We start from the raw sequence: 23,288 nt of genomic DNA, 5'->3' as shown, positions 1-23,288 counted from the left end.
CTGTCATTTCAAATGCAATATTAATATAATAAGCTTCAAATAATATAATTAAAAGAAAAATAAACGACCATCATCCTAAATGGCAGTCCCATTGAAAGTGGCAAAAAGAACTGCATAGAATCGGTCCTAGTAAAATGTAGGTATTTTATGGAAAACTTCGGTGTAACAGTAGGCTTTTGTAAGCATTAAGGAAAAGGGGCGAAGGGGAAGGCTTCAGTAAACGGAACAAAAACACCAACGTTATTAGCGAGATTGGTGTAATCTGACTAATCTATTTTGGGAAAGGGGCTCTGCGCGGTGCTTAGAGGTGTCAATTAATAAATAAACAATTTCTTATAGATAAGTAAAGCGATATTGTATATCTATACGGTCCTAACAGCTACCACAGACAAAGCGTTATCTGCGGCTGCTCCTGAGTTGTATTTGTTAAGGGCCATAATGGTTATGCTTTTCAGAACTTCATAACATCATCATTTTCTGTTCTTCTATCTATAAAAATTACTTTGTTGTTTTATTAATTTGAATAAAATTACTAATAATTAACGGTGACAAATTGCTTTATATTAAAACGAAACTAAGATCCAGTTGTATGTATTTTTAATTTTCTAATTAGCTTAGTTAGTTATTATAGCCTTAGTTATTACATATATCGTAGACCATATCATTATTTTTTAAGTTACATATAAGATCATATGTCGTAATATAATAAATATAAAAATCATATATTTCTATCGATATACTTACATATAATGGTGTGCTGTTTTAGGTGATCGTCTCCTGGATATCCCATGCAATGTTTGCGGAGATAGAAGTTCGGGGAAACACTACGGCATTTACAGTTGCGATGGTAAGAATGATGAATGAATCTCCTTAATAAATACTAATAATTTAAACAGATCAATTGATATGAAAGATAGTTTTTAGCTGTATGTAACAATTTATTAAACGATTTTAATCAAATACAGGTAAAATTAACTATAATTACAAATTGTGGTTAAGAAATAAATGAAAATAATATTATAGTAATTAATCTAAAAATAGGAATGCAATTTTCACGATCATGCTGTACCTACAAAGTTATTATTTGTATTAAATATATAAAATACTTAATAATAATTATATAAGTAACTGAAGGCGTAAGTAACTTACGGAACCTTACGTTTGATTTATATCTGCTAAATTATATGAATTATTCTTAAGTACCTAAGAATAATACATTATTACATAGATATAGTCATTTTCGTACGAACTTATTTTTATATGGGCACGTTGAATGTTTATTTCATTATTATATATTTACCTGCACATCGATAAAATGAAACAAAACCTAACTTAGTTTTGTTTCATTTTATTGAAATGTATTGTTCAGAAAACTTCAATTTAGTAATTTTTGGCAGGATGTTCGGGTTTCTTCAAAAGGTCAATACATAGAAACAGAGTGTACACATGCAAGGCTGGCGGGGACATGAAAGGCAGGTGTCCCGTGGACAAGACCCACCGAAACCAGTGCCGTGCCTGTCGACTCGCCAAGTGCTTCCAAGCCAACATGAACAAAGACGGTAAGGCTGGTCTGGGCCTTTGTTATAATTATGTAATATTTTTCATATCTATGTTATAAAACTAACGCTACGCCTTCGTATTCAGAACAATAATATAATAGTTTAGAATTCTTTTGTTTATGTGCCGATTGTAATCAAATAAATACAAAATGTTAAGAGAAGTTGGCTATAAATATATTAATAACAATTACCTACACACAAATGGGTTAACGCTGTTCTAATATTAGCGCACAAAACAAATTCTAATTTGAATTCCATTGCATTAGCTAAGTACCCGTCTGTACATAAAAGATACTTGAGAAATACTATAATTAGGGGAATTATAGTATTTCTCAAGTATCTTTTATGTACAGACGGGTAGTTATGGTTTACTTATGATATAATTCACTCATTGCCAATTTTTTTCTGCCTTATCACGTTATAAAAGACGTACTAATGACCACAGATTATAATTTATCTAATATGCTTTGTATATACCTTACATAAAAAATTCTCGTGTCATCGGAAGAGTATGGTAATGTTAGTTACCATACTCTTCCGAAACGTATTGAACGATTTTTATGAAATTTTATATACAGATTCAGTAGGTTTGAGAATCGCCTATTATCTATTTGTCATACCCCTAAGTCCTGAAGGTTATCCGCTCCTAACATTTCTTTTTCAACAATTTTTTTTTATAATGTAGCTTTAAAAATACATAGATACAATCTTAAATTTTTATATTCATATTCTTTAATGTTACATTATGTTGTAGACAATAATATGGATGTATGTATATAGAACGTATACTTAAATACATAAAATGACAATGGATGTGGACAATAGTCCAACGAAATCTATCAGTAGTTATAGTCTGGCGTGGTATTCGTGCGTCCATCAAGCTCACAGCAGGTTGTTTTGTCCCCTGCTCACTCGTTGAAATATTGAGTGAAATATAGCGTCTGCCGGCGGCCGGCGGCCAGTCCCATTTCCACCGCTGTATTTACCCGATTCTATCTGTCATTACGTCATCTCGATATATCCAATATCCTGTACCATATTGCGTTTTTCTGTCAGCCTTTGTCACTTTTATTCATCGAAAACAAAACATTTTAACATTTCGTATAACGATTTTATGTTTCTATAAATTGTTATAACGCAAACGTATTTCATTCAGAGGAAAGATTATATTATTATATATATTATTTGCTAAAATCCGAAAAATACTTAATCGACATTAAAGAAGTCTTTTACGTCATAGTTAGGTATATAGGTAGTTTCTTGTCAGTTCTTCTCATCTCGAAATCGTTTCAAACTGACGGTAGATTTGACATATCATAAGAGTCTATAATAGACCTACATGAATAAAGATATTATAAATTTTGAATATAACACTTTAGTAACGTAAGTTGTATTTAAAAAAAACCCGGGATATTGCTAATTTGTAGATAAATCTTCTACGGCACGATTTCAAAGATACTTATTTCTTGATTACATTTGCCACCGATTTTGATATTATATAAACATATTTATGCCCTGAGACATATATTCAGTAACTTTCAATCTCGTATCTAGTATCACAGTATATGCAAATGCTCTCTTTAAGTAAAATCTTGTGAATAATTGAATATGCATGGGGTCCCATGTCAGCCGCAAGTTGGGTCTAACTCTCGATTGTAACGCCTTTCATTGCTTATTTAGAAGAGGTAAGTGACTCCTATAGCAGTACTGTTATATACCTACAGCGCAAGAATTCAATTTAGGAGATTTATCTCATAGTTTGAGTTATTGTTCTTTTTTTAATCTAGTTAATTTATATAAAACGTTTGCATTTTATTTAACGTACAAACTTCACTAACATTGACTATTCTAATAATATCCTTGGACAATAAACACAACGCCATCTAGTCAAATGCTAAGCATAGCTTGTTTTATGAGTACTAGACAACTGATAAAAATACTTAAATTTTTTAGACCAAGACCGATACAAACAATCATGCTCATGAACACAAATGTTTGTACCGTGCAAGGTATCGAATTCACGACCATTGGAAGTAAAGCAGTGTGCTAAACCGCTAAACCAGCGAGGCCGACATTGTGACAATTATTCATAGTACCAACATAAATAAATTCAAATGCCATTGATTACACGTTATGTTGATCCTATATAATATGTACAGATCGAACGAAAAATCGCGACAGTAACCATGGACAGTAATACCTTGATTACTGTGTGTCGCTATTTTTTCGTTTTCACAATTTCATGGTAATAGTTGAACAACCTGCACCCATCGGTATTGAGATCGCTGTTACTCCAGTCAAATCGTGACCACGCCTGGTGCAACCTAATCCAAACGTCGAGGGAGCCAAACTTTTGTTAAGCACGAAATTGTTCGTGTTAAGAAAGAACTAACTACTAAATAAGACTCTAAATACCTACATTAGCTAATTATAACAATATTTTTGTAAAAGATAAAAAAACTTTCTTGTTCTTTCTTGTTTTGCCTATTTGTGTTAATATTAGTTACATGAAAATAAAATAAAACAGTTAAAAACTGTGAGAATGATGCGAGTATTTTGTATACGCCATCGTGTGCCAGGTGCAGTATTACGAGTAGGTAGATATTGTAGATACTCGTATGTATGTAACGGCGTGGAGGCTGCTGGGGGACCGGAGGCTGGAGCTCCACGCTGCGGTCTCGCCGCAGGTGCTCCGACGCTAATTTATTCACGAGCATCACTTTGTGCCGCCGCGCGCCGCGGCCCGGATTACCTTTATATGTTTGCTCGCTTGTAATTATACGCCCTCACGAAACTTGCTCGTCGAATAGCTACCTATTATCTACTTATTCGTCATCTACGTGAATTACATAATATTTATCATTTAGTTCTGCAATTCCAAATTTAAATAATAAGAAAATTATTTTGTTATAACAGTACTAATTCCGTTATGTAATATATGTGAGCATGTTTTTATGTAAAATATTCTTTATAATTAGACACAGTTGCCGACTTATTTTTAATATGACTTCTTAGTGTATTCAATAATTTAGATTCGTATTACTTAATATACATTTTTTTGAACAAACCAAGTTGATAAGTAATTTAAAATTTAATTTATCATAGCATCTACATATCAGTATTGTAATGAAATAATAATAATAGTTGAGCTGTATACTGATAATCATTATAATTATTCAAACATCATCGTAGAGAGGCTTGTACATACTTATTGAATATACTACCGTCTCAATTTCGTATTGATTAAAAAAATGTAGGTATCAAGCTATATAAATTGCAACTTTTAGTAATGTAATTGTGCTAAATATATAGAGAGTGTGGCTAAAAATCAGCAAGTTGCCGAACTCCGACTGGCATGGAGCCAATCAGCTAATACTAATATCGTTGTGCAAACACGGGTCAACTCCAAGTTGAGTGTATTGATACTGACACTCCGACGTCCGGGCCTTCCAGCTGAAGGCCATATAAGCACATCATTAGGTAAAACTACCTGTAACTTATGAACAATTCCTTATGATAAGGATTCCATTTGATCACAACATAAGTTGATTTATAGCAAAGGAGTAGATAAAAGTGCCACTTTTCATTGTGAATTGGCCAAGACATTCCAGTACATACAATCGTATGTAAAACTACACTAGTTAGGCCCGCAACTTCTTACTGCTTTTATTTCTAAATCAATAGGAATAAAATGAACGTAAAATTTTAAATTAAACTTACCACAATAATCAATAAAGATCCTACATAAATTGGTTAAGTCATTTGAAAGTTTAGCGCGCACAATCTCACAAATAAAATAAACATACAAATATTCTAACAATAATTGTTTTTGACTCTAATAACTTTAAAGTCACACAATCGTATTTTTTTATAATTGCTCCTAATGTAGTATTATTACTTAACTAAAAGTGCAATAAAAATGTATATACTATTATAGTAATAATAATAATAATAATATCAGGACAATTCACACAACGCAATCTAGTCCTTAACTTAAGCTAGCTAAAGCTTGTGTTATGGGTACTAGATAACTGTTATATATACATAGATATTTTTTTATCTATATATACAAGTATATATATATATATATATACAAGATACATATAAGTATATATATGTATATATATATATATATATATATATATATATATATATATATATATATATATATATATATATATATAGATATATACAACAACAACAGATAACAGATATATATGGACAACAGTAAAATTAGGAATACATAATTTTACAAAAGTAAGAACTTCCATTCATTGATAGATGGAGACGTAGATATATGTAGGTACAGAGAAGAAAATATAATCTCATTATTAGTTAGTACTTTCAATGCACACTTTTTTATGTTTCAAATTTTAGGTTGAAGACACGTATATCAAAATCTGAATTATCATATAACATAAAATCGGTCTTATAATTCCGCAGATACCAGATATTGATAAAAGGATGAATGAGCGTGAAATTAGGTCACTTGCCCACTATGTGTAAAGTTCACATAGAATTATCTAATACACTATATACCTTACAGTTTATATTTGTTAATACACATTACAAAGTGTTCTTTTAGTGCGTTCAATAAAGAGTTATTATATTACTTTATATTAAATCGCCATAGCATATAAATCTGGCGTCAAAGTACTTATTCAGCAACAATTTATCACCTTCAACTGAGATGCAAAATAAGTAGTTATGACAAGTATCCACTTAAATAAGTAAAAAGATACGTAACTCCTAGATACTAGATAGACATAAAGACGTTGTTTTGTAGTTAAATAGTCATATTCTTGTTGGAATACCTACTACTTATATATGGTATTGATGCAGTGATCTCTAATTTTATGAAATATATTTAAGCAGATTTTTAAATTAAAGTTTTTAAGGATAAATAATTTTTGTTCTCCGTATAATATTGGTATACAGAAACCGTATCAAAAAGTATCTCATTTCTCTATTTCGCTCGTTGAATATGATATAGGTTCGGGAAAATCGGAAATCTCCAAACCAACCGTTTGAACCGTCAATAAACTTAATACCCAATTTAACTTCACAAAATTAATTTAAAATCTACCAGTCCGCGAGCAAGCTATGCCTCCGCTCACCAAGTTATTCGCACTTTTTAATATTCGTTGAAAAAGTTAAAGGGTTTATTTCGAAAAGATTTTTATGCGAGTCCTTATTCTCTAAAGTTAATCAGTTGCCTTCACAAATTCAATAGGAAAAAGTAATATTTTATTCTAAAATTACAGCTGTCCTAATGAACAAAAAACTTGTATATACATAGTTACATGTCCTGTCACATTATCTATATCACTCCATACACATATTTATAAATCTGTGTTTTTGTACAATAACTATTTATACTATTTATACTCCATAAGAAAGATTTTAGCTAAAAAGGTACAATGGGATAGTACGATGCGATTTTGTCTATCTTTTTTTCATAACTACGAGTGCTAGCTGGATGATGTCGGGTTAGCACTCGCAGTTATAATATCACATTACATTTTTTAATATTTATGGGGAAATTGAAAATATGTACATGGTTACTCTTGTAATTACTTATGTGTTGATATTCTTATTTAGACGATGATACCGGAGACGTCATTTACTCCGTACATCACGCTTCTATTCCGAACATAACTTGGAAAACTAGTTGCTTAGCGGCAGAAACAAATGAACATGAGAAATTAACAAGCTCTGAACTGAAATACGTAGAGCTCTAATATTAATAACTTTTTATAAGCAATTACCATAAAGCCTTGTGATAAAACCTAAGTGTCGCGAAGACGTGTCGCCGTCGGCATCGCAGCCGACAAGGGGCAAACTTTTCAATTACCGCCATGTCGTGTTACCCCGCAGCGGGTTAAATTAATTCTCTCCACTTCACAAAAAGATTCACCTTACCCCACACCACCCCTGCGAACCGACATCGGCCGCTCTACGTTTCCGCTCTTTTTTAAGTCTGTTTTCCAGAATGGACCCGTAACATACTGACGTTTCGCAATATTTATTTTTAATTTAACGGTTCACGCGCAAGATTCTGATTGTTTGGAACGCTTACCTTTTCGAAGTCCTTTTGTTAAAAAACGAGAATTTCAGAATGTAATGAATTGGATCGCAAACTCGTTACGTTGTTCAATATTTGTGTTATTCCTTTTGTTGATACGTTTTAGATAGAATGTTCTACAGAATCTTATATCAGTACGTACCTAATTATATAAAGGATTTGTTATTACAATATGTTAAATTAATTTCCAGTGTTATTAATTTAAACATACAAATTGATACTCACATAATTATTTAACGTAACCAATTTCCTGCAAGGTTTTAAGATAAATACATATACCTATATCTTTTAAGAATATTAAATAACGATTTACTTAACTCGTTCTGCTATTCTGAATTTATTTAAGTACCTATATTTCGTTTTAATTGCTTTTACACCGTAGTGCTCTATAAATTTATATTACCCAATAAAGGGCCATCGCGTGTAAACCGTATCGAAACCGGAACAAATTGAAGATCGCTACTTTTGAAACAGTGTTTAGGATCACTAACACGTGTTCAACACCTATTGCGCTCCTGACTGCAACCGAGAGCCCGAGGGGAGTAGCCTCTGCAGAGGGTGTGCAATTGTATTTTAATAGGAATATTAGTAATGCTTGTGGTTCTCTATCTATTAATTAGCACTACAGTTTATTGTTATAATTACAATATTTAGAGAAACGTGAGAAATTTTAAAAAATGCATTGTTTTATGTTATTTTTTCTTAGTTTCTATATAAATAGAGAAGCAAATGAACTCTATTATAAAAAAGAAAAAACATTTGCGTCTACCACGATTGCAGATATTAATATAATGATAAACAATAATAAATTCATATTTATTCCATTATATTAGTATGTATGGAAATTTTTAAACAGTAAACATCTAGTATATTAATATTAGGTTATACATAGATAAATATGACATACATATAGGAAAATTAAAGCATTACTATTTCACCCTTTTTATTCTTATATTAACATTTAGGTAATATTTACACGTGCTTACATCTAACATTTCATAATACAGAATACGCAAAGGACGTTCACAATAAAGGGCAGCCGTAGATATCTTCGATCCGATTATGTGATTTATTCACCGTTTCCGTGTTTACCCGACCTTCCTCTCCACTAACTAAAATATTACCTATATTTTGACAGAGCAAGTGATTCAACCCTCGGCTTCGGGGGCGAATCTCGCCCGTCTAATTTCATTTTAATGTTGTGCGTGAACAAATTATTGCACTGTCATATGAATAAAAATAAAATGTTTTAATGGGGTAATTCGATACATCTGGTCCAGGAATTTTTTGTTAAGTTCTCGTGGTTCGTAATTAATTCTCGCGTTGCATAGGGAGGGTTAATTGTATTTATACGGGAGTGGATTAGTTCAGGTCTATTAATAATTATTATTTTGTGTGTTATGTTAAAATTCAATTAAAGCTTTATGGTAGGTACCTACTACTGGCAGTAGCATTTTAGTTGTTTTCCTTTTTCTAAAACGCTCAACAACAACACTTACATAGGTAGATATATTTCATTTATAACTTAACTTTAATCACTATACATAGCTTTATCTCTATTTACATTTCAGTTTTTCGGTATTTATCAAATTCAGGCTCTGTAACTATAATAATCTGGTCGGATATCTGTAACTTCAAGTTCCTATATGACATTTCTACTTTCTATAGTTCAGATTATCATTCAGTTATTTTAAATAAGTACATTCACCCTAGCGGACATAGCTGGGTTAAATGTTTTCTGTATAGTATATCATGACTATTAGAGTACTGCCTGCATCCTTACCATAATAATATTTTTACGAATGTCATGGAAAGCATCTTATTTCATAGTTGCAAACGGTACTTTCGAGTTGGTCGATAAACTTTGTGGTGTAACAAAACAAAGTTATTTATTGTGGCGAAATAAGCGGCACGGTGCACTTCCAACTTGTTCAGTTCTGAAACAGGCTCGGTGCTCAAAAACCGCTGGCGGTAACTTCGCGACAAGTTTTTCAAGAGATGGAACCTAGTTCGTATCTATACTTTAAAACATTATTGAGACATTTAAGTCCTAAGCTAGGACTCTAGTACTAGTTTAATAGATAAATCGAATCGTTTTATTATGTATTATAATAATACTCATTTTTATTATATTGTAATAGATATTTAGACTTAAGTTATTTGTTGTTTATTGTAATACTGGGGATAAATAAAACGTAGGTGTAACAGCTGTTTGAAAAATATATGTATTATATATTTTACTATGTATGTACTACATGATGATAAGTGGTAAGCATCGCCTATGTACAGCAACACAGCAATCAATTTAACTTGATATTATTTATAATAAATTGTTTATAAATGAAGCTTATCAAGAGCGTTGTATGATCTTGTCATTTTAGAACAACATAATCACTATTCTGTGATTACAGTTATGTTACCCTCTACATGTGCAACAAAAAAAAAATATCGAAAATAATGTTTTTTGTATAATAGATAAGTTCTGTGGCCGCGGGCTCTACCATTACAGAGAACTTTAAATTGCATTTGTTACTAGATACGTATCAATATAATGGGAAGATCATTTTCAATGGATGATCGAGCAAATACTCATGTTACGTCACTTGGTACAAAGTTGCTTCCCTGAAAATTCAAATTAATTATCATATGCCTGTTAATATACCTATCTTCACGACTTTTAATCTAGTCGGGATAGTCTAATGCGTAGTCAACCATCAGCGTTATGACAATTTACGGCATATCCACCGTGATAGAGGGCGAATTTACCACTGTTTCACGAATTACTTTGGTATGTTATCGATGTGTCCATCACTGGAGAATTAGTCAGAAATATAAATAGGCAAATATATTTTTTTAATATCGGTCAAATTGAACTCAAGACCTTTTGAGTGTAAGTCTGGATAATAAACCATTAGACCACGACGGTCTGATGTGTTATCTCAAGAAAGAAACCGCACAGAGGAAGATAGGGCACAAAGAAAGAGAGGGCACTTGATTAAATGTGACCCATTGTTTATTCGTATAAATTTATGTCGATATGAAAAGCTCACATAACAAATCTTGTATTGAGAAACAAAAGCGAATATGTGAGAGGTTACCGTTGTCGTCTCGACATTGTTGGACATCTATTATACATATACGAGGTGTTTGTCCGGCTCTTGAGCGGGCGGTGGACCCCACACTCACCGGGCGTAAGGTGAATAAAAACCTGGATATTTCTCATATTTATGTTGGTGCACTCAAAAATATTCCCTAAGATCAGTGGTACTCGGCTGGCTCTTTAAAGAGATGTACTCTTTAAGTGCAGTCATGGTAAGGAGCAATTTTGCGCGCAGGTGTATTAGAGCGTGGGACATCGCCCACCTGACGCGCCCCCTCTGCCTCTTCGCTGCCCTCCGCCCTCTCTGGCTCGTTAATGATGATGTGCTCAGCCAGCAGACTATTTCACTTCTGAATACATCTTTCTCACTTTTGGTCCTCCATCCTTTTCGCGCATGCAGCGGTTCTCGGGGTGTCTCTGTCGTCCAACATTCGCCTGGTCGCATCCACCTAGTCAATTCGGCAAACGCGTATCTACTTTGTGTCGGAAATGTAATGGAACAAATGCGGCTGGAATTAACGTCGAAACGAATGTCGGGACACGGGGTCGTTCTCTCGCCGGATATTTTCCACGCGATGATTTTGATGCGCATCTATGGAGCGGTAATAACGTTTGCGGTTTATATATACCTGAATAAAACACCTTTAGATAATAACTCAAGTGCATTTTATACATCATACTTAGGTCTCTACTACCCTAATACATAATCGAAATATTTATTTTAAATTACAAATTCGAAGTTGACTAAAAATGGGTTTATAGATGTTACCCTACTAGTTGCTTTTTTCATATAACTTTATAGACACTTTGCAGTTCAAGTTGTGTTGAGGTAATAAAACTAATTCTATTATAAATGTACCTACTAACCTGATCAAGTTCATGTTAACAGATACCGAGCAAATTCTAAAGCAACATAGGTATTGAAACATACTGTAATAATATTAAAGCACAAATACCTAAAACTTTATATATATAACACATAAACATCTCATCAAAAGGCTCCATAGGATTAATGTTATGGTGCTATTAAGAATTTTGAGATTATTGTCCTTAAAGGAAAAAACATAATAAGTACATTTGTCAATCAATCTTTATGCCTATATTCTGATATTTCAAGAGCTATATAGAGTATCTACCTCTCCTTTTCGTCAGTATTATCGTCACTATACGAAACAATTATTACAAATGTTTTACCTGACCTAAGACGTTACGAAATCCAGCCATTTTTATAAAAATGATCCGGAAGCAGATACACACATATTAACTATTCTGTTAAAGCTTCTCTATTGTAAATTGGATGTGGTGGTAAGGATGATCGCTCTTTTGAGTATTGTGATGCGAAAAATACGTAATTTAACATCTTGATCCGGGTAAGTAACTATTATGTGTTAGGTGGAGCGCACCTCGCCTCTTGGCATTCGCAAACGTCGAGTCACGTTGTTAAATTACCCTCATGTCCGTCGTCCATGACGGTTGTATCAGCTACTTCATAACCTTTTCAGGATGATGCAAACACTTTCAGACGACTAATAACAATAGGAGGTAGGAATATATTTTCTAATACTCCATATATTGTTATTAATTATATAAAATAGGCACTTACTTTACAGAAATTAAAACCGCCAATATTTCTCTTTTCATAATTTCATTAGATATAACTCTTTAATGCATACAGATTAAAAATAAAACGTAATGTTTAAAAAGTGCATTACAAAAAGCGGTTTCATATATATACTAGCTGTACCGGCGACTTCGTCCGCGTGGAATTTAACTTTATTTATCTAAAATAAAAGTAGCCTAAGCTACTCCTTATTACATAAGCTACCTGCCAAAAAAAGACCCGTCAAAATCGATCCAGTCATTTCAGAGATTAGCCGGAACAAACTGACAGACAGACAAAAATTGTAAAAAATGTAATTGTAATTGTAAAAATATTTTTTTACAAATTTGTATTCATATGCATGTAGTAAAAAACTGTTATTTCAATACTACAAATAGACACTCAAATTTTATTTATATGTATAGATATATGACCAGCGCTATAAGCAATAAATCTTAAAAATAATAACTTTTTAATATTTTCATTACCATTGTTTCCATTAAATTCTTATAACAAACTAGACACTAGTACCTTCTACGACTCCGGTTAGTAATTGGCTGGAAATTAGAAGCTACTGCCAAACAGAAAATATTTAATATGCTTTGGTAAAGGGGCGGAGCAGGTCCGTCAGAACAACATCTTTTCCTGAAAACAATAAAAACAGCTGGAATTTCAATTATCCTTAGACAGGGCAAATGTATAGTACAATAAGTATAATTTAAAGATTGTTAGATGAGTGGTCTATTAAAAATATGACCGTAAAGACAAATTTTCGCGGTTGTGTTTTTACAAACATTCACTCCGTTCCTCTATCCAAAGAGCTTTCTGTTTAGATAAGATTGATTGATTATTTTAAATACAATATGTACGTACAGTAGATGTATTGGATGTAAATACATACTAAAAAGTAAAAACCTAAATATTATCTATTAACCAATCACTAGTTAACTGAAAATATTTTCTTCTCAGTATTATGAGTAGGTATTTTACGGACATGGTCATTGTCTCCAAATGCCTCACGGCCGTTCTTTAGTCAATAAACCTTTTGACCGTACACCAATTCGGCTTCGTGAAGCTTTCATAGGGCAGGCGGCGAGCGGCTGGGATTATTGGGTCATTAATCACCCCACACCCGGCACTAGTAGACTTGCGCCTGCCCGGCCCTGTGGTCTGCACCTTCTCCATCACAATATCGATACCAAACTCCTTTAAGATTACAGGAGTGGTAACCATACAAATAAGTCTCTAGCTTTAAAACAGCAACTATTTTCTTAGTTATTTTAATTGCAAATCAATCTTTGTTAATATTTAGTATTGACGTAGTATGAATACGAGACTTTTTTACATTGTTTGGTATTGGAATATTTTGTTTCCCAATTTGAAATTATGATTAGGAAATGTTAAGAAAGTAAAATTGGACTGAAACAGTATGCAAAGGTGTAAATTATGGTTAAATATACGTGCTTAGTTTAGAATACTATTCATTAACATTACGAGTATATGATTAGATAGATATTAATAACTTTGTCGATAAAATTATCCACACATCACTAAAATATCGACCTCAGAACTTCGTGTAAGGAGCCATAACGACGCAGATAATGTAGCTCACAACCACCCAGCAAAGAATATGGATTTATGTAGTAGGTATATACTTAACACTTGCGTTTACATACATAGAGACATACTAAACCACCACTATAAATACATTGTGAGAATATATAAACAATTTTCTACTTTGTCACAGTAGCATTATTGGACGACTGTAAATATTGTTACGCATTTCTCATGAATCCTTGTTACGGTAAGGTAAGGAAGTGTTTGTGTGACCATAATCGTATTACTAAATAATTTATTGAATCCAATACAAAAAAATATTACAATAACATGTTAACCGTAGGTATATAACTTCATTAGTTTATTTAAAAAATCAAATTTTTAAATGAACTAATGTAGTTATATACTTAATTATTTAAAAAATAATCTCCAGTGCAATGGAGTATCCATCTAAACAAAAACAAATGAAGATTTTATAATAATAGACAGCTTTCCGAATAACCGGTAGATTGAAAAATAATTTTTGACTATTCAAAAGTGCTTAAATTAAGTTTATTTGAATAAATGATTTTCTATTCTATTACTTCTTTTAAACACAATTTTTAGATACCTAGACAATCCATATAAAAAAATATATTCCACAATTGTATTTAATAATTTATGAGCATTAGAGTATGTGTGTGTGTATGTGTATGCGCGTGTGTATCGCACCCTCGTTATTTTTATTTTTTTTGTTTTTCCGAATTTGTAACTTTGTGTCAATATCCTAATCTTTATATAATACTAGCTGTACCCGCGACTTCGTCCGCGTAAAATAGTGACCTTAACCAAATAATAAAATATATGTATTAATAATCTAACCCAATAAAAAAGTTTCATCGTTCTAGCTCCAAAAATGAAAATTTCACATATGGCTGAGTCCTGTGAAGGTAGGTACTAATATTTTCTCAACAGCCTAAAAAATAAGTTTCAAGCTTCTAGCTTTAAAAATGTCAATACTTGCATACCATATTTCACCTTTTGACCCTTACAACCCATTTTCGTTAATTATATTTAATCAATACGCAAAAAATAAGATTCAAGCTTCAACCTTTAAAAATGACGATACTTCTATATAACCTCCTCTTTCAATCTCTTATAACCCTTTTTCGGATTAAAAAGTAACCTATGTCCTTTCTCAGGATCTAGATTTTAAACTTCATTTAAATCAGTATAGTAATTTTGGCATTTAAGTGAGACAGACAGACAGAGTTACTTTCACTATCGTAATATTAGTAAGGTATTTATTAAACTGACCAACTGACAAAAAAGCGAATGAAAAAAGTTTCATCGTTCTAGCTTCAAATATGACGAATTTCCATAAAAACTATTATCTGCTATTTTACTTTACCCCTTGAATGGTGACATTTTTACAAATTTAAATGTCATATTTATTTATATTTAATGTATAGTCTAAAAATTTCTTTAACTTCTTTTGTAAATTGGTAGTCCAGTTGGCCAATAATATAATAAAAATTTGTTAAATCAAAATAATAGATGTGATATTCTAAATTGCAAACATCCCTCTACTTGCGCAAACCATACTTTGACTCTACTGGCCAGAAGGGAGAAACGCGTATTCCGACCCTGAATAGCTCGGATGGAACGGTAGATGTTGTTTCTTCCAAGGAAATGTTGTTCATATGTATAGACAACTTCATTCTTAATATTATATATTGTTTTAATCTTCAAAAATATTAATAATATGTGATTACGATCTTGTCCAAGAGCAGGGTCATCAGTTATAGCCCGTACCAGGATTATATTTATGTATTTATAAAATAATATTGCAGAGCAAACGATTATACATTTAAATTCATAAGGAGACAACGGATTGACAATAATCAGTTGCTTGCGCAACTTCGCATGCGCGCTGCTTATACAAATGACATATATGTTTATTTATGTCGCATATCTAGTACAATATTGGTGTAATTCAGAAATTAAAAATTTTTAAAGTTAGACTTAATACCACAGTTATAAAGTAGACTTTCCAAAATTTCTAATTTTTTAGTTAAGCCAGTATTATACTATGTGTGTATTAAACCGCATAAAGATAACCTTGTATTTCCATTTTCAACCCCTTACAACCCTTTTTTCGCATTAAAAAGTAGCCTATGTCCTTCCTCGGCATATAGACTATTTGCGTACCAAATTTCATTTAAATCGGTTCAGTAGTTTTGGCGTGAAAGCGAGACAGACAGACAGACAGACAGACAGAGTTACTTTCGCATTTATAATATTAGTAAGGATTATAAACTCGAAAGTTTGTGAGTATGGATGTTTGTTACTCTTTCACGCAAAAACTACGGAACGGATTTTGATGAAACTTTGCAATAATGTAGCTTATGCATCAGAATAACATATAGGCTAAATTTTTATTGAAGTTTAACGTGGGTGAAACCACGGGCACAGCTAGTATACAATAAATATAGCAATTCGTATTACTTTTTGGTACATGTTGTGTTAGTTTTGTTTCAGTAACTATTCTGTACGACTTGATAATGTTGTTGTAGGCGATTACCACTTTCAGCATGTGAATCGTCAACTTGTATACCACAATTGCATAAATATAAATTGTATCAAAATTTTGTACTTGATTGAGAATTTGAAATTGAATGTAGGTACTATAACTTTCCAATATGTAGATGTTAATAACCTTTTATTGGCAACTGTATTTTATAAAATCAACAACGCTGAATAGCAGGTTAATTGATGGCTCGCGGGTAAAAAAATAACAAATACGCACCTACTACTGTATAGTTTTTGCAAGAGCTACCAATTTAAAAACACATTTTGTTTGCTTTCAATTCAACTGTGCGAGGGGCTTCTTGCTGATGTTTGAAGTTAAATCTCCCTTTTAAACGCTTGAAAAGTGATTCAGTGAACGCCTTTTGAAGGGGCTGAGTGACTACGACTTAAATATTGGATACATTGAAGTCGATGCGGGTTTTTTTAATCTCGTAAATTATTAAAATCTTTTATATTTTATTAACTTAGGTTCATTCTATGTCTTAACTAATACTCCTTTAAACATATTTCTACTATATATTAGTATGCTAAGTCATTTTGTACCAAATTATGATTATATTTAAAAAAAAGGATTAAACATTCCTGTCACTAAAAAAGGTTTATTAGTTCCTAATTTCGTATGCATATTATCTAAAAATATCTAGTTTTGTTGACATATCTATACTTAGATAAAAGAAGTCAACTCTACCTTCTCGAATAACAAAGCCGCAATGACGTAGCGCCGCGGTCATCAGATCACGTGTAGATTTTGTATCACATTTGCCTCCTTTTAATTAAAATCTAGCTTATCCACATCACACTGCAAACTAAGCCCCTTGCCTTGGCCGACCCTTGACTAATTACTTACATACAAAATCACACCCTAATGCTTTATAATAAAGGTCCTTTTATATAGCAATTATCTGACGTGATCAGGAATGACGCGAGAAAAAGCACGTGTTCTATTTGGGATTACACGCGCCCCATAAACAAAAGGTAAACAATTGCGTTCACGTCTCTGTGCACGCCATCTTCCCAACCAACTAATGTATATATTAACATATATACATTAACTTACAAAAATATATTTATATCGATCATATCTAGGATTATATCCATAACGATACGAAAAGATCATATCAATCAAGAATATTACATCTCTTTGTAATATTCTAGACTATCATATACGATACTACTAAATTTTTTTTTATAATTTAAGAAAATTCCACATACAGAGTGTCCCAGAACTCTACGTCAAGTCAAAATGGGGCGACAGGATAGATTACAACCATCATGAGAATAGACAAAAAAATATCTAACACATACAGTTTGAGAAATTATGGGCATTTAAGAAAAACCTAGATATTTGGTCAAATTGGTCAAATTAACCATTTTTCGGTTATAGTGGTTAATTTTTATTCATTTAAACTTTGGAACCGTAATCCTAAATAACATTTCTCGAACCACAGTAAAAAAAAATGACACAATTGTTCCATGTTTTCTAAAATTAAGACTATTTGTAAAACTATGAATTTAAAATTTTCATAATTTGTCGACTTTGAAAGGCCTTCCTCTAAAAAAATGTACTAAAGTGCCTTGGCAAATGCCATTAAAAGTTCGCACATTTAATCAAGATTGTAAAATAGTATAATACCTACTTGTTAGTTTCATACTAAAAATAAACCAGTAAAACCTCAAGTAACCCGAGTTTTGCAAACCCATTTTACTCAGTTCAAATGTTATTTATTTGCACAAGCTCTTGGTAGGGACTTAATTTTACTGCAAAATGATGAGAGAGATGGATAGTGGATATGTTTGCCATGAGTGAGTAAAACAGATAGTGACGCCACTTTTACCAAAGTCAACGAAAGTAAGTAAAATTAATAAAATAATGAAAAGACAAACCTAGAAAGATTTCTAGATTTGTCTTAGAAAATCTTTCCTAGAAAATCTAAACCAAGTTTTGTTTAGGTTTATTGGAATAAAAGTCAGATGCAGAAGCAGAGAGGGAAACTCCTAGCAGTTCTCGGAACTTATGACCCGGGTATAGGTTTAAGGGACCCCTTTGCCGACTTACGTCAACATTCATCTTCACCTTTCGTGTTGGATATTCAGACACCAATCAATTTATTATAAAAAATTCCTTCTTAAAACCTTGAACCGCATTTACAGAAAATAATTTGATTGTTTTGGCTTAGTAAAGCCATGTAGGTAAGTCATTGATAATTTTCTACAATTTTGTATCTGGAACTAAGAGATAAATTGTTAAATAATACATTTTTATCTCATGCGAAGAGTAGTTTACACTCTAACAAATAATGTATTTCCGTTAGTGGGAAAACGAATACAAATGGAATTTCGTTGCAAGAAAACAATACGCTTTCGCGTTTGTTTTACATACACAGACTAACTTTAAGCCTCGTAGTGCGTAACCAATGCGGCGCGCGGGAACTGCAGCGTATGCGCCGAGCCGCATCGACATGTGCGGACACAATAGCCACATTCTCATGGACTCAACACCGTTAAGCTGATTGCGTGACGTCATCACACCCTAGGCCAGTTGCACATTGATGCAATTACGAACTGCTATCGACTTTATATATTTTTTTTATATAGTATAACAGATACGAAAAAATCCTTCTGTTACGTCTTAAAGTTGTACTGAATGTATGCAATTAATTAAATATAAATAAAAAAAGGATATACATAAGTTATGTGAAAATTACAAAACACTTCAATAGCTGAAATACGTTTCAGACATACTATATGTCGGAAACGTATTTCAGTGTTCTGTACGATTTGTTGTTACGAATAACGAGGGTAGTGTGAAAGTTAGTTCTACAAACACAGGGTTTGTACCACTATGTCGTCAAGCATGTATTTAATGTGTGTATTTGCTGATTCTTATTCTAACTATATGTTTTACATTATTATTATTAAAATCAAAGACTGTTGTCATATATAAGAGTACATAGGTATATTTCGATTGTTTTATAATATTTTTTTAATTATTAATTATATAGGTATAAAAAAAGATTTTAAACATTTAGAATACCGGTTAGATTAAATTCCAGTATCATAGTATCACGTAGTATCCAGTATCATATATCGTAGTATCACGGCTCTAAGTAATAAAGATTAGAAGAAAAATCACTAAATGATGCTGTCTTTTATTTATACCGTTGATGATTGATGATCTTTTGGATTGTAATCAATTACTAAATACCAGACGTAAAAGTAGCTAACAATTAATAATATTATTGCGTTAAATGTTTATTTAACTTGTAACAAAAAAATATTAACGCAGATATGCACGCGGCCTATTGTTACGTAGACTAAAGAGGGCACGATCCCGGCTTACTGAAGGATCGAAGCGAATAAGCGGTTCACGGCTATATAAGTCTATGATCCGACGTGTAAAACAACGATACAACATGAAAGTTACATTCAATAGTCAATACACGTGTCTCAGGCGGTAATAGCCTATAGAATTTCCTAACATTCTTAGAAGTCACACCTACAAACGTTACGCAAATGTTTATAGGTGTATTAGTGCAAGTGTGAGAAACGGTTAAACCGATTTGAATATGGTTATTTTTAATATTGTAGCAAACTTTATTGTTTAATTCAATTTGTACATACCTTGTAGTGCCAAACAAGGTGATAGTCTATAGATAATGGTACCTAAATCACACCCATCGATCAGCTCATTCAAATATAGCCCATTAAGTAATTTGTTAATTTTTCATAATTATTCTTTTTATGGCTCTAATTAACAGAGTTGGCAATATAATACAGGTTAAATTATCTAGGGTGTAATTCAAAGTTTGTATGTTTATAATCGATATAGGAATTAAAATAATATAATATAAAACTAAACTATTGCTTCAAAATATCAGGTCTAAAACAGAAGCTGGTCTTATGATAAGTTAAATCTACCATCATCATATAAGCATTAAGCCGAGAAGAATTGATAATAAATTCTGCTCTTACTCTGTTCAAATCAGATTGTAATGTACGTAACTTTAACTATTATAAAAATAAAAAATCTGTATTGATGTAGGTCTATTACGGACTCTTATGTCAAATCTACCTATAAATATATTTTTTGAAATTATGATTGATTTTAATATATTACCATAGTATCGTATAGATACCTACTAGGTAAATCGCCACCCTCGTGTGACTTATACTACAGGTCAACTGTGTGATTAAATTAAAAAAAAAATAGATTTATATATTATAATTAAAAAATTGTTCAGCTGTACAGCACGAGCGTGGTCCACGCAAGCCTAAGTTACACGCGGGTTTATCTGCACTTCCGCCTCCGCCTCTGGCTCACGCTCATAAGCCACACCCGCTCAAGCTGTCTCCTCCATCGCCATACACTCCACTCACACAACCCTTCAATTTCCAGGTAAGAATCTGATATATGTATACTTTAAAGATATTTTCATATAAAGAGTATCGAGTATTACTTATCTACAATAATATTCTTTTTTATTATCTACTTATATTAATTGTTTTTGTTACTAAACATGACTACCCCATTATATCCAATTTAATTATCAGACATAACTTAAACAAAAACTATATAATTACCTAGGTACTATGAGGGATCTATTTATCAATTGACTTTAACAACACATATAAATTACGTACCTACGCCCTGAATGAACAAATCCCCACATCAAATTTGTTTAAGTTTTAATAAACTCTCTTTACTCGATTACTGTCACGTTCCGTCAATTGGTGAGTTGTTATTTGCGAAATTATATTTTATTTGCAGGCAAATTCTAAATTAAGATTTTGTTTTTTTCTATAACACCATTCAGCCATTAAGCCATTTTTACCATGGGTAGGTACCAAATTTGATTGATGAGACTTGTAAGAGCTTTCACTAGGTGCCTACTGAAATGCGTTCGGGAACAATTTTGTACACAGTTTAGTTCTAAATTCATTTAATAACTATTGAATATTTCTGTAGTTTAGTATGAGCGAGCAGGCTCCATTGAGTACTGCGTCGTCAGCGGGCTCCAGTGGTGCTGGTGGGGCTGGCGCAGTTAGCCCACTACCACTCATGCCTGAACCCTTCCTAGCGCCACCTCCACCAGGCCTGCTCCACATTCTCATGTCTACAGATAAATGTCAGGTAGTAATAGCAAATATTTGTTATTTCATTCTATATATAGTCAATTTTATTCTATAAATAACATAGGTACCTACTAGGTACTTCAATCGTAACAAAATCTTCATTTTCTAACGATAAAAATGGCTTATAATAGGTATTCACAGTAAAAGTAGGTAGATTATAATAATTGTAAAAAATCCCTGTTCAAAATCTGTTATAACAACCCTTATTACAATTTAAAATGTTAACCATAAATATTTAATTCTACTAAAATATCGCTGAACTTTTAGTCATTTTTTTTATTGCTCTCGTTTTTTTAACGTATCAAAAATAACGACACTTAACGTAGCAATATATTGTAAAGGAATTGATGTGGAGCGCCAAGCAGTTACAACTACAAGGTGATCCTACACTACTGCGACCCCCTCCTAGTGCTTTTGGAGCCCCATTGGCACCCACCTGGGAATTACTGCAGGTACCTATCTATCTAATTTTACTGATTTAGCAATTTATTCACTGAGCACGTGTAAAGTTATTACTTATATTATGTAGTGACATTTGCACCACAGAAATGGTAGAATTATCTATAAAATATTGGGACAGGCTTGCTAAACTTCACATTCAACATTTTTACTCTACATAAAATTTATATCGAAAAAGTTGCAGAAGATTAATAATTAGCTTAAGTAACATCAAGACTAGACTAGACTAGTGCTAGTAGTGACAAGCTGATCTCTAAATATCAATTCTTATATCTACCCTTCATAAATAAATAGGTACCATCTACTGTAGTCTCTAAGCGAAACCTTGAAAGGGGTAATTCATTCCACAATTTGAGTGTGCGGTAATAAACTCCTAAGAAAACGCTCTGAAGGTAGGTATAAAGACACCATACATGGGAAGAATCCTGTTTCAATTCTACTATAACTTTAAGAGATATTCCTGTGTATTAAATGTTATCAGTCGTAGGTAGTTAGATATTGTTTTAATTTGCTCTAACTTATCCAGTTCAAGATATGTTGAATATCTTAATATCGCATCTGTAGTTGGAGATTTATGGGGGTGTATACAACATGTTTAGGTAGGTGGCTTTTTGACTTTAGGGGCGGGCTCAGAGTCGCGATTGGGCGGTCGGCGGTGACTTCTCGCCTTTACTTGACTTTACCCCGCCCATCGTAGCGCTCGCTGTCTCCAATGTAGCGGCGTAACAATAAAGTTTTCAATTGTTTTTGTGCGCATTATTATATTTTGAAATTATAATGTTTACGGCGTTTAGCGGATATGTATAACCAAGTGTTGATACTATCGCTTTTTTTTCGAGTCATAATCCTGCCACCTATCTACTACATTCTATTAATACTAATATTATCTATATATTGTAGAAAGAAAGACAATGGACTATGTTATGGGGAAAGTGTCCCTATGTATAGGTATCTTTAAAACTACGGAACGGATTTTGAAGCGGTTTTTTTAATAGATAGAGTGATTCAATAGGAAGGTTTATAGGTAGGTATATATAATACATGACACCCGTGCGACGCCAGGGCGAGTAGCTAGTTTTACTATATTTAAAAATTTACCTAGTCCCTAGTCCCTTTAAACCTATAGATACCTAGTAGATAGATAAAAATAACTTGAATTAACACATAGAACTTAACATAACAAACTGTTACTAAAAATCTCATGAGGAATACCGTTTAAGTAAT

The 23,288-nt window shown here is 32.4% G+C and overlaps 1 protein-coding gene across 1 annotated transcript in view; it reads left to right on the top strand.

Moving 5' to 3' along the window:
- The window catches only part of LOC131842002 (protein dissatisfaction), a 31,238-nt gene that overhangs the window by 4,826 nt on the left and 3,124 nt on the right, over positions 1-23,288 (top strand). The window contains exons 2-6 of the mRNA XM_059190434.1: positions 767-847; positions 1,398-1,559; positions 20,714-20,868; positions 21,439-21,603; positions 21,947-22,057. Of these exons, the coding sequence (XP_059046417.1) occupies positions 767-847; positions 1,398-1,559; positions 20,714-20,868; positions 21,439-21,603; positions 21,947-22,057 (674 nt within the window). The remainder of the gene's footprint in view (positions 1-766; positions 848-1,397; positions 1,560-20,713; positions 20,869-21,438; positions 21,604-21,946; positions 22,058-23,288) is intronic.

The sequence above is a fragment of the Achroia grisella genome, unplaced genomic scaffold, assembly GCF_030625045.1.
Source record: "Achroia grisella isolate CSIRO2021 unplaced genomic scaffold, CSIRO_AGI_Agris_v1 utg204, whole genome shotgun sequence".
NCBI classification, from domain to species: Eukaryota; Metazoa; Arthropoda; class Insecta; order Lepidoptera; family Pyralidae; genus Achroia; species Achroia grisella.
This window is presented reverse-complemented; position numbering and strand designations above follow the sequence as displayed.